The following is a 17,474-nucleotide window of genomic DNA, read 5'->3' on the forward strand; positions in this document are numbered from 1 at the left end:
TTTGGTTTAAATACAAATGAATTAAATCTTGATGTAAATTAGAGGAATATTATGGAGAGTGGAAACCCAAAGAAAACATTTCACTTAAAATTCTATAGGGCCTCTTTTATGAAACTGTTTAAGCCCATAGGGATTTAAAGGGCTTCAGGGCCGTTGCTGCATGGCAGCTGCTAACGTGGCTTTGTAAAAGGGGAGATAATTTGCCATTATAATTTTGGAAGTATTAACAGTTTTAAACTTAATTTATAATTAACCCATGTTTATATATGAATATCGTCGACTGTATAATGCTACTCATTGTGAAACCGTGTAATACACAGACCCTGTAACTCTCCTGTTACTATCACTAGATGTTCAATGCTATACTCTGTAATTCGCTGTCTGTACAGTTTCTCTTCATTGTAAACTGCCTAGAAGTCGCAAGATTGTGGCGGTATATAAGAATAAAGTTATTATTATTATTATTATATACCTCACTGAGGGGTCCTTTTACTAAGGCACACTAACCGATATAACACACGCTAACTGATTTAGCGGGTTAAATGCTAAGGCACCCATAGAATATAATGGGTGCCTTAGCATTTAGCGTGCCTTAGTAAAAGGACCCCTGAGTGACGTTAATGTTTTAGAAAGGCAATTTAGAAAGCCTTTAAAGTAAGTAAATAATTTCAGGTATATTGGGTTTCTTAAAACCAGACATTTTAATAGCTTAATAGTTGGACCTGATTCCTTAAAGCAACATTCTTAACAGAAAATATCCGATATACAGGCAGGTTAATTTTCAAAAGTCATTTACCTGGAAAAATAATTATTTATACAGTTAAACTGATGCTTAAAAACTGCACATCCTTTACCCAGGTTAAAATGGGTATGACAATCAACAAAGCATATACGTTCACCTGGATAAAGAACAGGCATTCCCAAGGCATGTTTAGGTCTGTGGAGAGAAATAATGCATGCATGGAGAATACAATTTTCAGTATACCCATATTATTTATAATGGAAAAGTACTCACAGAAACAGCAGGAGTAAATCTCTGTGGCACTTTTTTCTCCCAGGGCCATTTTCCAAAGGGAAAACATATTTGTACGGTATTCGGGTTCAAGAAGGGATTAGATAATTTCCTGAAGGAAAAAGGGCTAGAAGGGTATAGATAGAGGATTACTATACAGGTCCTGGACCTGATGGGCCACTGCGTGAGCGGACTGCTGGGCATAATGGACCTCTGGTCTGACCCAGCAGAGGCACTGCTTATGTTCTTATGTTGTCCTATTCCTTTGAAAACTGGTGTGAAGAGCTCAGATAAAAGTACTGGCAGATTTTATGACTGTACATCAGCATAAGTATTTTTTGAAAACTGCCTCCTACATGACTTCAAGTTACACAAGAGGTATCAAAAGAAATCCAAGGAATCATACCTCGGTAGGCATAACAGCAGTGAACAGTTGCTCTAGACATTTTCATGTCAAGTTCATATTCTGGAAGCCTCCAATTTTCTCCTAGGAGTGTCTCATCTAATGGGTCAACCTTTGATCTTCTTGTTAGTAAGTCAATATATGGTGCTGAAAAAGTGTGCCTAGGATCACTAGACAGAAGACAAGAAAAGAATTGCAGAACAATTCATATAAGAATACCTTTTTCTAAACTATAATTGTAAAGCTAGTTAGTTAAGTCTTGTCCCAACACTATCCTTAGAGGCATAGGTAGCGGAACGCTTTTTTGTTTGGGGGCACCCGAAAGCAATGCCCCAGACCCCACCCCATAATAGTACTAATTGTAATACCAATTTTTCCTTTCATTTTTCATATATACACACACAATATAATCTTATTAACAATACATAATGGTTAACCACAAAATTAAACTACGCAAAGCACACTGTATGTTTCTCAACATTCATTTCTTCCAGAACACAGATAACCCCTATACAAATATAGGACCAGAAACTAAAACACTAATATGTACAAATAAAACCCTATGATCCAAGACTCTGCATGCAAGAAATAGAAACAAATGCATTTCTTCCTGAACAGTGCAAAATATAGACAGCAGATGTAATTTCTCAAAACTGACACAATGCAATCATTAAATTGAAAATAAAATCATTCCCCTACCTTTGTTGCCTGGTGATTTTGGTTTTCAAACTATCTTTCCCAGTCTCTGGCTGCACTTCCTTCTGTCTGTGCTCTTAACTGTGCATCCAGGGCACCTTATCCATTTGCTGTTTTTCTCTTCTTCACTTTCTGCCAAACATCCATCTTTCAAAATAGAACGAAAGATCCCCTCTCATCAATACTGGGCAAGTTTCTCAAATAATATGATCATATAACATTTAAAGGCTTTTAAATATTTAAATGTGCTCATAAGCTCTTCAGCAAGGCGCCACAGCAGTGGTACTATGTTGCTGGAAAGGTGCTTGAATTTTAATCATAACACATTGCATGGAGCAAGGATTCTCGCCTCTACTGGAGTGGCAAATGTTATGGCTCTACAAAAGTTGTTTAACAGTAGACCACTTATCTGAAAAGGTCAGTTCATGGCTCCAACACAGTCTGTGTTTCGCTACGCTACATCAGGAAGCCGGAAAGATGAGCTTTTTATATTGTTTTTATTTGCAGTATGCAATGCCTGGTCTACACTGTAGACCAAAGGACTCAGGCATTGCATACTGCAAATAAAAACAATATAAAAAGCTCATCTTTCCGGCTTCCTGATGTAGCGTAGCGAAACACAGACTGTGTTGGAGCCATGAACTGACCTTTTCAGATAAGTGGTCTACTGTTAAACAATTTTTGTAGAGCCATAACATTTGCCACTCCAGTAGAGGCGAGAATCCTTGCTCCATGCAATGTGTTATGATTAAAATTCAGCGACATTGTACCGCTGTTGTGGCGCCTTGCTGAAGAGCTTATGAGCACATTTAAATATTTAAAAGCCTTTAAATGTTATATGATCATATTATTTGAGAAACTTGCCTAGTATTGATGAGTGGGGGGGGGGGGGTCTTTTGTATTTTGTTCTATTTTTAAAGTATTGCCCCCTCAAGTGGACTGTAATTTAAAATCCTGTCTGTTTGGATATGTCCATCTTTAGCAATAACTTTTAACATTCAACTTTCTTCCATTTTTCTGCTTTCTTCTCAAAATCTACTTTTCTATGCCTTCTCTTCCCATCTATACATGTGTACCATCTCCTCCCTCTTCTTTCTATCTCTTCCCTGTTGCACACATTGCTGTGCACCATCTCCTCCCTCTGTCTCTACTTCCCCATGCACCATCTCATCCCTCTCCCATGGTCAGACATCTCTGTCTTCCTCCTTCCCCCCTCATATGGTCTGGCATCTTTCTCCTCTCCTTCCTATAGCCTGAAATCTCTCTCCTCTCCCATGGTCTGGCATCTCTCTCTCCTTTCCTCCCTCTTCCTGAGGTCTAACATCTCTCTCCTCTCCTATCTGCGGTCTGGCATCTCTCTCTCTCTTCTTCCCATTCCAGTGGTCTAACATCTCTCCCATGTTAGGGTCTTCTCTCCTCCCTCCCAATGTAACATTTCTCCCTCCCTCCTCGCCACCACTAGTATGGCCAACAATTCTCCCTCTTTCTTCCTTTCCCATATACATCATCTCTCTTTCCCTCTCACACCACACACTTATGTCCAACAATTCTCTGTTCCTTTTCCCTCCCCCATTGGCAGCATTTCTTTCTCTCCCTTCCCACTACTCCACCTGTGCAGCATTTCTCTTTTCCTCCTTTCCTACCTCCCCCAACCCATGCATTTGTCCTTCCCAACCCTCTCCCAGTATCTGTCTTTCCCAAACTCCTAAGAATCTGTCTTCCCTGCCTTACCAACTTCCTATCTCCTGGACCCAGCCTCTCCCACCATGCTCTGCAACCAGCCCCTTCCCTTCCTCCCTCCCTGTCAGACACTGCACCCAGCCCCCTTCCTTCCCTCCCCCTCATCTGCACCCAGCCCCCCTCCGTTAGACTCTGCACCCAGCCCCCCCCTTCCCTGTCAGGTTCTTCACCCAATCCACCTTCCCTCCCTCCTCTGTCAGGCTCTGCACCCAGCCCCCTTCCCTCCCTCCCTTGTCAGACTCTGCACCCAGCCCCCTTCTTTCCCTCCCATGTCAGACTCTGCACCCAGCCACTCCTCATGTCAGACTCTGCACCCAGTTCCCCGTCAGACTCTGCACCCTCCCTCCCTCTGCACCTAGCCCACTTCCCTCGCTCGCTCTGCACTCTGCCCCATCTTCCTACTTCCTCTGGCCTGGTGGTCCAGAGGTGCAGCGGGCAGCCGTGAGCTTTCTGGCTCCTGTCCTTCTGATATCCTGGCCCATTGCGGCTGGTTTCTTCTGCTGCTGAGCGACAATGAGCAGGAACTGCAGCCATTCAGGAGTGGTGCAGGACAAGGCAGTGCGTGAAAAGCTCGCACCTGCCTTTTGGGCCAATCTGACGCTGCTTAACTCAGCCGAAGGGAAGAGCAGGACTGCAGTACCAACTAAAATAAGGTACGGAGGGAGATCAGGTGGGGGTGGGGGGGGGGGCCCTGCCTGCCTTAGCTAGTTCGGGAGTCAGCTGAAGGGAAGGTCAGGAGGGTCTAAATAAGGTAAGGGGGGGAGGGGTTGGGTATGCACTCCATAGGATACACCCTTTTTCCACCCATTTGTTTGGGGGAAAAAGTGCATCATGAGCGAAAAATATGGTAAGTCCTTCTTGCTTTCCCAACCCGCCTCCCCTCGCAGCTCGTGCAATATGTCCTTCCCTCATTCCCAACCCCAGCCCTCCCCTCTCAGCTGGATCCTACGATACGACAGTCACAACTACCCCATCTACCACCTCCCTGCTGCTGAAATTTAAAATCTTTGGGCAGCCGACGTGAAGCCAGCCTCCCGCCGACGGCCTACCCTTGAAGTGTTCTTTCTGCAGTATTTCCTCTTTCCGGGTATGCAGGATGCTGCAGAACGAACACTTCTGGGGGAAGGCCGATGGAAGGAGGCTGGCTTCACATCGGCTGCCCAAAGATTTTAAATTTTAGCGGCGGGGAGGTGGTAGTGTTAGGCGCACAGTCACTGTGGGCCCCATAAAATGGCCAGGTGGGCCGGATTTGTCTAGCCAATTATCTGGTCACCCAGTCCAAGAAATTGATCAGATTTGTCTGACAAGATCTGCCTCTAGTGAATCCATGTTGCCTCAAGTTCTCCCTCTCCTTTTCTTCCTACCCTGTCTTTTCTTTAGTTATAGCAGATGAATCCAGAGACTTGTGCATTGTGACCATTTATCAGCAGGTGGAGTTAGAGAGCATTAAAGTGAGCACTGTCACACAGGATGTCATGCTCCTAGGTCAGCCAGTATATTTGTTGATGGTCGGTATATTAAAAATAATAAAACTTTCTCATAATAAAGCAGAGGATAATAAGTGAAAACAATGATATAAGTAGAACTCCTTCCTCACAGCCACTAGATATAAATCTAACAAAAATCAAAACTTGATGATTCCAGAAGGCCAAACATCTAAGTACGAAAAAGAAATAAGAAAGGGAGGGACTCTGAATTTATCTGCTATGACTAAAGGAAAGAAAGTTGCGCTCTGCAGTCTGAACCTGAGTTGTGTTTCATATTCTGAGCTGGAGCTGGACTTCACACAATGTCTAAAGACATGCTCCTTCATTAGAGGCAGATACAAAGGTCATTTCATAAATAATGCACAGGTTGGTAACATTGGGGAGTGGATAATGCAATTGCAGTAAACCTTGTTTCACTTTTTCTGTAGTGTACTTAGTGTGGCTGTGATAAGTGTGGGAAATGGAGGCTGCAGGTGTCTCGGGTACTGTGTCTGTTGACGATCAGAGGTTGTACATTAAGATTGAAACTCTACATGGCAAAAACCCAACAGAAACAGTGCGTTACGTGAAGTTTGTGATGAGTTAACAGTGGAATGTGGTACAGTTTCTCGGTAGGCAACTCAATTTCAGAATGGTGTGAGCATAGATGATGATGCTAGACCAGGAAGGCCGAAATCAACCACCGATGAACGATGTGTGAAACTTGTGGCTGATGATCTTGAACAGTCTAACTCACAGCTAAAAATTAGACAACAGATACCCACATAATATCAGGAAACACAATTGATTCTGGTATGAAATACAGCAGAGCCATGTGAGTGAGTGCATGCACACGGGTTAGAAGGAAGCATATATGCCTAGCTACTGTATGCACAGATTTTTATTTATTTATTTTTTTGCTGGCTTTCTTTATTGCGAAAATAGGCTATGCTGCACACGTCGAGTTGAGGCGGAAAATTTGTGCACAAGAAAAACATTTTGGGTGCATGTGCCAGCAGAAATTAGAGGGAACATTGATAGAAGCCAACAGTTCATAATGATTGATGGTGCTGAAACCATTACATTTATCTGTACTTGGACAAAGTGAAGGCATTTGCTCGATATTGGAAGTGCTAAAGCACCCACAGAGCTGGCTCCTGTGGCCGAGGTCTCAGGCCAAGATAAACAGCAATTTGCAGCACAGACATATAGATAGGAGATATGCTGTGAAGAATAAGACTACACAAGGCACAACATGCAGTTGGTATGAGAACTGACATACAAATAACCAGTAATATGTTTCCAATTTATTCACAAATACAGCTCACCATGTTAGCAAGTAACTTATCCCAGGATCCACACCCAGGAAATGATAAAAGGGCAAGACTCCAGGGAAGGCACTTAATGTGTGCTGCCTTTTATTTTTATTATTAATATTAGCTCAGGGATGTAACCATTTCAACTTTGATACAATTATAGTACAGTGGCAGAAATAACACTCAGAAATCGTTCTTACAAAAGCACGGAAGAGGTTTTTAGCGCCTGATGTTGCGTTGAATTCTCTGCGCTGTTCCAATGCTCTAGGAATTCTATGACTGTTGGAATAGCGTAGAGCATTCAGCGCGCCAGCAGGCCCTAAAAACTTCTTCTGTGCTTTTGTAAAAGGTGGTGGTGGTGGTCAAGGGGAAGGGGGGGGATTTGTAGGGTTAATTTCCACCACAATTCAGATAGAAAGCAAATCTGCTTTTAAAATTCACTTTGATCAAAATCACCACTCTCCACAATTTCTCAATTAATTCCTCCTCCCCTTAGGGGTTTTTATTATTATAAAGGTCCAGAGTTAGTCAGTCAGCAAAATTAGATACAGAAACTCCAGCTGACAGAAATGGCAAGAGAAATCACAGAATGCCCATTCAGAAAGTACTGGAAACAGGGTAGCAAAAGCTCAGGCTCAAGAACAGAGTACAGAGGCACCTCTTTGGAGGTGGGAACCTTAAAAGATACCTCAGATAAACTCTAAGAACCCAAGGGCAGAAGTGCCTGAGTAAGAATGAATAAGCTTGAAGCAAGAAAATAAACTGAGGGAAGGAGCAGTAATGCCAGTCATAGGAGAAAGAGGCACAGTAAGCTATGCAGGCACTGAAATTAGCTGAGAAAACACTTGCAGGTGCGTTTTCAACAAGGCTACATGGGAACATGTTGACCCCACCACAACCATGCCAAATTTGAAGACTCTGGCTCTGAGGGACATCCTGAACCATGCCTTGCTGCTGCTCTTCACTTCTCAGTGTGAGAGCAGCACTTAATAGTCTCAGCTAAGATAGAAAGAAAAAGAAACTTAAAGGTGTTTTCACCACTATAAAGGGCATACAGATATGAAGCAGTATTCAGTGGCTCAGATCTAATTCAGCTCTCTCCAAAGAGTGGCTGCAAGCATTTAGAAGTTGCCAAGAAATGTTCTTTTATTCTTGTGAGGAAGGAGAATGGGGCAGAAGCATGGAGGGAGGATGGGGTGGGGGAGGGACCTGGCACTATCAAGTGTACCACATAAAGTAGGCACTGCTTAGCTTAAACACCTCCAGCTCAACAGAACTGAGAAACTCAGAACAGCAGCAGAGTAGCAAAGAAGACCAGGAGCTTGTGAGAGACTATCCATCCGCCTGCTGGAGACAGAGAATAGTGCCTGACCAAGGAGCATAATATCCTTTGTGACAGAGCTCAGTTTAATGTTCTCTATCTCCACCTGCTGATAGATGGTCATAACCCATAAGTGTCTGGATTTGTCTGCTGCAGATGACAAGGAATATAAGTTTTCTGGGAAAACATTTTAGTTGCTTTCTACATATCTGTCTAAGAGCGTGGGTGGGTGTACATATGCACATTTATATTCCACTTTCACTGAAATTTGGAGTCTGTTATTGAACCAGTGGGTAGTCAGTGTGCTAATCTAACACTGGCAGCCAAAGGCAATGGCTATTGGAATATTTAGCTGCAGTACCTGGAGGGTGGCTGCCTCTGAATAATCAGGTATTGGGTTGAGTGCCCACTACTATCCAGGTGGTGTTGAAAATCTCTTTTCCTCAGATAACACTGATCTCCTCCCTCTGGATCTCCCCAGTTTCTTAAGATATTCAGTGGTGCAGACAAGTGAATATCAGCAGCATTTTTGGATAAATATTGTGTTTCCCAACAGAGTAATGACTTTCTAATGAATATTTGTTGACATATACTCACATAATTGTCAAGCGACATTTGTTGTGACTTTGCAGTTAAAGATGTCTTTGCAACTAAAGTAGCAGTTGCAAAAATAATACATAAAACATTAAGACATTAAGACATGAGTGATTTTGCTTATTTTCTAACTTTCAAATTCTATTTTCTAAAACTGATAGTCACCCAGACACAGTCTTTACCACTTTGCTCTTTCGGATATCTTCATACTGACTCCAATTTTGAACAGTGAATACTATTGACAATGCAAGAAATGAGACAGAATGTATGAGGACTATCACGTACCAAACTCATGAGCTTAAATTCAAAGAAGGAAAAGTCCATTTTACAGCAGCTTTACTATTGTCTGAGTGAATGAGTAGCAAAGATACTTGTAAACATTTTTGTATCCCAATGAATAATTTATCCCACAATTGCAAATAAATAAATAGGCAGTCTGTCTCACCTTCCTCTGACTGAGACAGGCCTGTAAAAGGCTGTTAGAGAAACTGGGCACTCGTATTCCATTTGATCTGAGACATTAGTGAAACTAATAAAACATGGCAGCTGAAGACGAGTGACAAGTACCTGATATACCTAGGAACAAAGAAAAACATTTATTTATTTAGAAAGTTTGTATACCGCTTTTGATCAAAGCGGTGTACAAAATAAACATGCACAATAGCGTCACAGATTACACACATGTCAACCAGAATACAGCTAACATTGCAGGGTTATCTAGATCAGTGGTTCCCAACTCTGTCCTGGAGGACCACCAGGCCAATCAGGTTTTCAGGCTAACCCTAATGAATATGCATTGAGCAGATTTGAATGTTTGTCACTTCCATTATATGCAAAACTCTCTCATGCATATTCATTAAGGCTAGCCTGAAAACTCGATTGGCCTGGTAGTCCTCCAGGACAGGGTTGGGAACCACTGATTTCTAGACTGAATACCTACTTAGTCTTACAAGTTCCATTCAAATAACACATATAAATGAACTGAAATCAGGTTACAATAGAGTACAAACAAAAATAGTATCAATGATTATATTTAAATGTCATCTTTCTGAAAATTGTGCAGCAGCCTTTTATACAGTATACTGTTCTGTTGAAACTAGTTATTGGTAATTAAGTCTCATTGCATTAAAGGGACATGTGCTAAAACAGCACAAGTTAGTGGTAAAATAATACATCATGATGGTAGCCCATGTTGATAATTGTCCCCTTTAGTGTCTCAATGGCTCCTGCTGCTGAGGGAAGAAGGACAACTAGAAAAACTTTGAACACTATCTCTGGGAATACTTTGGTTACAACATGGACTTGGGAAGAAAAAGAAAATGGGAGATATAACTGTCTTGTTTTAACGGACTCAGCATCAGAGCTGTAAACTGCATGGGGGACTCTGAAGTGAGAGACAAAATAGATAGCTCAAGAGTTTTTAATAGATGCAGAAAACTAGGACTTTCTATACTTACCATAATTTCTCTCCCCTTTTATTAAGACTTTCTTCTCTCTCAATGAGACTGTGAAAACTGGAAAAGAATGGGAATGGAGGATACAGGTAGAAATGAGAGAGGTGATGTGATGGAATCAGTGATAAGGATAGATGGGTCAGAGAAAGCAAAGTAGAAAGGGGATGGTGGCATGAATATTGACAATGGGTGTGAAAGATAGGCTCCTGATCCTTTATCAGAAATATGGCTACCAGCTTTTCAAAAAGTCAACCTTCAAGATACAATTGTGAGCAATGCTGGAGAAAACTCACATGGAATTAGCAATAAATGAATATTGAGAAGTGAATCAGATCTATTTGATTATCAGCTTTTAATAGTTTAATATATTCATGCAAACCCCTGTCCAACTGGTATTTGCAATGTCAAATTTTAGGAAGGTGAATATTAGCAGAGACATACTTTCTTTAAAAGCACCTAAAAGTGGAATGTCTTGTGTTGAGGGAGGGTCATTTTTGGACAGTCAGTTTATGTGCGTAAATTGCTATTTATCATTGTAAAGAGTGTTGAGAATTTTTCTCAACATGCAAAACGAGAAAATAGATAAAAATGGAAAACAGATTAAAAAGAACATGTTAATGCAGCTGACAGTGGTAGAACTCAGGGGTAGGAGAACCTCCTCCATGCATAGTTTGCTCTGTATTACAATATGTTATATTTGATGTGCTTTTCTGCTGGCTTTATTCAGTCATAGGGGATGGTTGCCACAGCAACTGGAAGTTCATCATATTTTTCTGAGAAATATAATCTTTCCTTAAAGCTATATACACAGCCTCAGGTTATTTGAATTTTGGGCTTTTAATAAGGTTTTTGTTGAGAAAAATTGCTATATGAAAACGGCTCAACATTCTGATTTCCTGGGAAATATGTATAATACTTTATCCACTCTTGCTCCCACAGATGAGCACCTGCAATATTGAGCAAGTTCCTTCGGTGAGTTCAGGGTGGGATCATTCATATCGTGATTAGCACCGCAATCATTAAGAAATGGTGGCACCTTTGGCTCTCCCTATCTCCCTTTTGAACCAGAAAAGGCAAGTAGCAGCAGCTGCATCATGACATACCACCCAAACTGTATTTAAAAAATGCACTGCTGGAGTTACAGTTAGCTGAATAAGGCAATACCCCTGTGATAAAAGAGAATAACAGCCTGGCAGACAAAGAAAGTATGAGCTTGCACTTTTGCATTAATACAACCTGGGGCCCATTGTCACTGCCTATCTGAGATGTCCTGAAAATAGGTTAGCACTGTAGGGGTATCCCTGCCTTATGTTTTGGAGGCTTTAGGCTTTGCTAGACCATGAACCATCTTTTCTGAACCAAGCATCTTGGATCCTATTTCATTAGGGTAGTCCATGTTAGTATGCAAAAAAGTCAACCTTGTCAAATCTTGTCTCCACAAAGCTTATTTTTGTCCACTTGGTATGTCTTATGTGTCAAATTTCAGCTTGATTAGACAATATTTAGAGGTCATCCCAGCATGCACTGTTTGCTTGTGTGTTGTGTATGTAAGTGATTGAGAATAATTAGTTTGTATGGCATCATCTAGTTTGCAATCTGTACCCAGAAACTGGCTCCTTGGGAAGTCAGTCTGTCAGTTGTCAACTGCTAGACTGCCACGTGGACTGGGTGTTCTTTGACTGGTCTTTATCATTATGTCGAAGGAAAACCTTTACCAGAAATCTATAAGCATATAGTATGTGAATCAGCTATGGCGGTTTGGGATCAAAAAGGCCAAAAAACTATACCAAAAAATATATAAATGGATACCAATATACGTAACAATACAACTATGAAAAATTGGTATCTCACATGAAAATCACTCCTGGAATGCCCCTGGGGATAATGCACGTGTGTACAAGAGTGTGAATACACCCTAACTCAAATGAAAAAAACCTTAATTAAATTAAATTAAATTAAATGGATCAAAGGGATCAATCAGTACGGGCCCGATGCCCTTATTTCAACCATTGGCCCCAGGCGGAGTTTATACAGTGATAAACACTTAGAAATAAATCTAAATAAACCCAGCCTCGTACATCACATTGTCCCTTTGAAACCTGCAAAAATATTTAAAAGGTCCACACATGAAACAAGGCTACTAAAATCCCCAGGTGCAGACCCCAGAAGAGAAAGTCATGAGGCAAAAAATCTCTCTGAAACCTCCCTTACAAAAAACAAAAATGTGAAAAAATGTAATAATAATAATAAGAAATGAGAATCCAAGGTCTAACAAAAAATTATTATAAATGCTACCAAAAAATTCAAAAGTGAAAGAAAAATCCTCAATGCATATAAACGAAAAAGTAAAAGTATCAAAAGGTGAAACTCAAACGTGACAAGATAAAAAATGTGCAAACATGTACTTAGCTCTGTAATTCCACATCGAGATGAACTTCCGAGATATCCAATGATGACTCTGTAATGTTCTTTATTAGAAAAGTCCCGCTCGTCTAAAGCGTATTCATTAAGGGAATAAAGTTGTCAATGCAATGTTCTCTTAAGTTCTCATTCAGTTCACTCGCCAGCAATGCGGTACAAAGTTCATGAAGGTAAAGTTCCAATCAGAAAAGCTATTCAATAAAAGTCCATAAAGCTTTTCACTCACTCCATACACAATCAAAAGTTTCACTCATTCTGCTCACTCGACAGGTCCTGTTTCAATTTCCTCATCAGGAGGGAGCAAAAGATTTAGTTAGATGACTGAAGAATTTGTCAAAAACACCACAATCTCAAAAATATAGAGACCGAAATGACTCTTGGCAGCGGCACAATCAGGCTGCACTGGCAAATGAATGCCTGAAACAGAGAGTTCTTATAATACAATTTAAAGAGCTCCACCTGGGTATACGCAAGCGTCATGACGGGAGCGTCATGACGTGAGAAAACGTCAAAAAAATATAAAAAAGATGTTAATGAGTCAAAAAGAATTATAAGAAGACAAAACACACTAATAAGTGTCAATCTTTATGTGAAACATTTGTCAACGTTCTCATTGAGACCAAAAGGAGAGGATGCTCGTAAAGTGAAAATCCAGAAATTTTCTCTAACCAGAAGATGACTTTGTTTATCTCCCTTGTAGGTGCTGGGGATTTGTTCCAACACGCACCACCTGAGTTGGACAAATGTATGGTGGTGTTTCAAATTATGAGCCACCATAGGAGCCGTTAGTTTTTCAGTCTTTAGGCAACTACGATGTTCAATTATTCTTGCTCTGATAGCCCGGGTAGTACAACCCACATAATATAATCCACATGGGCAGGAAATCACATAAACAACGTATGATGAAGCACACGATGTCACAGCTCGCAATTGATACCTCCGTAAAGTTTTGGGATGTATCCAAAAAGATCCTTGATACGAGGTAGAACACACAGAACAACGGCCACACGGGCCGTGACTGCCTGTCATTATCTGGGAGGAATGATGTACAGTAAAGTCCGAAGAGACCAAATGTTCGGATAAATTTCTGCCTCTGGTGAATGCAATGCAAGGATGTTCTTTAAAAATTGGATGTAACTGTAAAACATGCCAGTGTTTATGTAGGCTTTGGGCTATCAGAGCAGATTGATTAGAATGGGAGATAACACAAATTTGATTTGTAGATGTTTCTTTCTTTCTTTGAGCAAGAAGTAAATCCCTGTTCGCATAACGAGCGCGTAAATAAGCCTTTCGTATAACAGATTCAGGATAGCCCCTGCTAAGAAATTTCTCTCTTAGATTTTTTGCTTCCATTTGAAAATCATGAAGATTAGTGCAAATCCTTCGTGCCCGTAAGTATTGGCCTATCGGGATTGCCGTTTTAAGGCGTCTGGGATGGCAACTAGCATAGGATAACAGATTGTTTTTTTCAGTATGTTTATGATGCATCCTCGTAGAAAGAATGCCATTCTCACAGATGACCTCAGTATCTAAAAACGAGATACTATGAGTATGACAGGTATGAGTGAATTTAAGGTTTATTGTAAGAGAGTTGATCCAGGAAATAAACAACTGTAAAGACTCCCCTGATGATGTCCAGATGAAAAAGATATCATCTATAAACCTAAACCAACATACCATGTGTTGGAAATAAGGATGAACATACAAGTGTTGTTCTTCAAATTTGGTCATGTATAAATTAGCTATGCTAGGAGCCGCCGTAGTACCCATGGCCACCCCTTGATTTTGTTGGAAAAAATCTTGGTCAAACTTAAAGTAGTTCCTAGTGAGAACTAAAGTGGCTAGATCCACCAGGAACTTAGTGGAAACTCTATCTAGAACATCCCGTCGGTTCAAGGTGGACTCCACAACTTGAAGAGCTTCATTCTGTGGTATACTCATATATAGGGACACTACGTCCAGGGTCACCATAATGCTGTCAATAGGAAGGAGACCAATCTGTTCAATGTTTCGAAGGAAGTCCGAGGTATCTTTGATGTAGGATTTGGCCTGGCGTACAAAGGGTTGCAAAAAGTGATCCAGAAATTGGGACAAGGGCTCTAGTATAGAATTTTTTAACGAGACAATAGGTCTGCCTGGAGGCATAGTAAGAGACTTGTGAATTTTGGGGACAGTGTAAAAAACAGGGGTTCTAGGACAACTAGGTAATAAGAAACGTTTTTCAGCTTTTGTAATCATCCCCTGTGTCCATGCAGCGTCAACTAATTGAGTTATAATTTCTTGTAAACCCTTAATGGGATCACCACAGAGACGACTGTAGTTAACAGTATCCCCTAATTGTCTGAGAACCTCCCTTGAATATTGGTCCCTATTCTGAATCACTATTGAGCCCCCCTTATCGGCAGGTTTGAATATAAGGTGAGAATTCTGCTTCAGAGTATCAAGAGCCTGAATTTCCAAGCGTGTCATGTTGTTATAATATTTTTTAGAAGGGGAAGACTCTAAATTTTGCAAGTCCCTAAGAACCAGGTCTCTGAAAGTTGCAATAATAGGATCAATGGGACCTGGGGGGACCCACGTGGATTTGGGACGTAAAATCGAATTATCCTGATGGGGGGACTCGGAAGAAAAATACAGTTTAACTTGTAAATTTCGTATTATTCTAGCCAGGTCACATCGACTTTTGAATGGGTCATATTTAACAGTAGGAACAAATGACAGGCCCTTATTAAGGACCTGAGTTTGTTCAACAGTCAAACTAGTTCCTGAAATATTGGTAACTAGTAGGTTTGAGGACTGTGTGATCGAGTTTGAGGTCGGGACCCTTGATTGTATTGGGTTCTGCCTCGACCTCTTCTGCGTCGATTCCACTGACCTTGGCCTTGCCGAGTTCGGCCTAAAAAATTCTTGTTACCAAGCTGATTTCTGGTGTCCTCCCCACTAGTGGAACTGTTGTTATCATCTGAAAATCCCTGATAGCTCACTTGAACTCTCATTTCCGTGTGGGATCCCCCTTCCTGTGGAGCCTGTGAATCCTGCAACTTGCCCAACCACGGATAAATGGACCCTTGTAAATAGTCCTGTGTATCCCTATGAAGTTTTTTGAGCTTATCCTGTTTATGTTTTTTACGAAAATTTTCTAAAGTGTGTTGAAGCTCTCCTAGTTGGTCCTGAAATTGTTTTGAATCTGGACCTGTAGTTAACTGTTGGAATTTATCATCCGATTCTCTGGTAACCTCTATAGTAGTTTCATTAATAGTATCTACCATCAATACCATTAAATCAAGGGAACACTTGTTTAAAATGGCTGCCCACTTCTCTAAAAAGATGGTATTGTTTTGAAATATTCCAGGTGTTTTTTGGATTCTCAATCCTCTAGGGATCATTAATTTCTTAATATATTCAATTAGAGACATACTATGTAAATCCATTCTTATCAGTGTCCTTTGTAGATTCAACCATTGATCTTTAATAGTGGAGAAAGATGACAATGGTTCCACATGATTGTCCTCCAAAATAGATGACTTAGATGTTAATTGTTGAACGTAATCACTTGAAAAGCATAACGTGCGTTGCCAGGCCGGGGTCTCCATATGGGTAGAAATATTTACCAAAAAGGCCAAAAAACTATACCAAAAAATATATAAATGGATACCAATATACGTAACAATACAACTATGAAAAATTGGTATCTCACATGAAAATCACTCCTGGAATGCCCCTGGGGATAATGCACGTGTGTACAAGAGTGTGAATACACCCTAACTCAAATGAAAAAAACCTTAATTAAATTAAATTAAATTAAATGGATCAAAGGGATCAATCAGTACGGGCCCGATGCCCTTATTTCAACCATTGGCCCCAGGCGGAGTTTATACAGTGATAAACACTTAGAAATAAATCTAAATAAACCCAGCCTCGTACATCACATTGTCCCTTTGAAACCTGCAAAAATATTTAAAAGGTCCACACATGAAACAAGGCTACTAAAATCCCCAGGTGCAGACCCCAGAAGAGAAAGTCATGAGGCAAAAAATCTCTCTGAAACCTCCCTTACAAAAAACAAAAATGTGAAAAAATGTAATAATAATAATGAGAAATGAGAATCCAAGGTCTAACAAAAAATTATTATAAATGCTACCAAAAAATTCAAAAGTGAAAGAAAAATCCTCAATGCATATAAACGAAAAAGTAAAAGTATCAAAAGGTGAAACTCAAACGTGACAAGATAAAAAATGTGCAAACATGTACTTAGCTCTGTAATTCCACATCGAGATGAACTTCCGAGATATCCAATGATGACTCTGTAATGTTCTTTATTAGAAAAGTCCCGCTCGTCTAAAGCGTATTCATTAAGGGAATAAAGTTGTCAATGCAATGTTCTCTTAAGTTCTCATTCAGTTCACTCGCCAGCAATGCGGTACAAAGTTCATGAAGGTAAAGTTCCAATCAGAAAAGCTATTCAATAAAAGTCCATAAAGCTTTTCACTCACTCCATACACAATCAAAAGTTTCACTCATTCTGCTCACTCGACAGGTCCTGTTTCAATTTCCTCATCAGGAGGGAGCAAAAGATTTAGTTAGATGACTGAAGAATTTGTCAAAAACACCACAATCTCAAAAATATAGAGACCGAAATGACTCTTGGCAGCGGCACAATCAGGCTGCACTGGCAAATGAATGCCTGAAACAGAGAGTTCTTATAATACAATTTAAAGAGCTCCACCTGGGTATACGCAAGCGTCATGACGGGAGCGTCATGACGTGAGAAAACGTCAAAAAAATATAAAAAAGATGTTAATGAGTCAAAAAGAATTATAAGAAGACAAAACACACTAATAAGTGTCAATCTTTATGTGAAACATTTGTCAACGTTCTCATTGAGACCAAAAGGAGAGGATGCTCGTAAAGTGAAAATCCAGAAATTTTCTCTAACCAGAAGATGACTTTGTTTATCTCCCTTGTAGGTGCTGGGGATTTGTTCCAACACGCACCACCTGAGTTGGACAAATGTATGGTGGTGTTTCAAATTATGAGCCACCATAGGAGCC

General features: G+C 40.5%; 1 protein-coding gene across 1 annotated transcript in view; it reads right to left on the minus strand.

Moving 5' to 3' along the window:
- LOC117357752 overlaps positions 1–17,474 on the minus strand; it is a 245,966-nt gene that overhangs the window by 175,493 nt on the left and 52,999 nt on the right. Inside the window, exons 4-5 of the mRNA XM_033938800.1 lie at positions 8,994–9,124; positions 1,419–1,585 (exon numbers count right to left, since the gene is read on the minus strand). Coding sequence (XP_033794691.1) covers positions 1,419–1,585; positions 8,994–9,124 — 298 coding nt within the window. The remainder of the gene's footprint in view (positions 1–1,418; positions 1,586–8,993; positions 9,125–17,474) is intronic.

Source organism: Geotrypetes seraphini, chromosome 3, assembly GCF_902459505.1.
Source record: "Geotrypetes seraphini chromosome 3, aGeoSer1.1, whole genome shotgun sequence".
Classification (NCBI taxonomy): domain Eukaryota; kingdom Metazoa; phylum Chordata; class Amphibia; order Gymnophiona; family Dermophiidae; genus Geotrypetes; species Geotrypetes seraphini.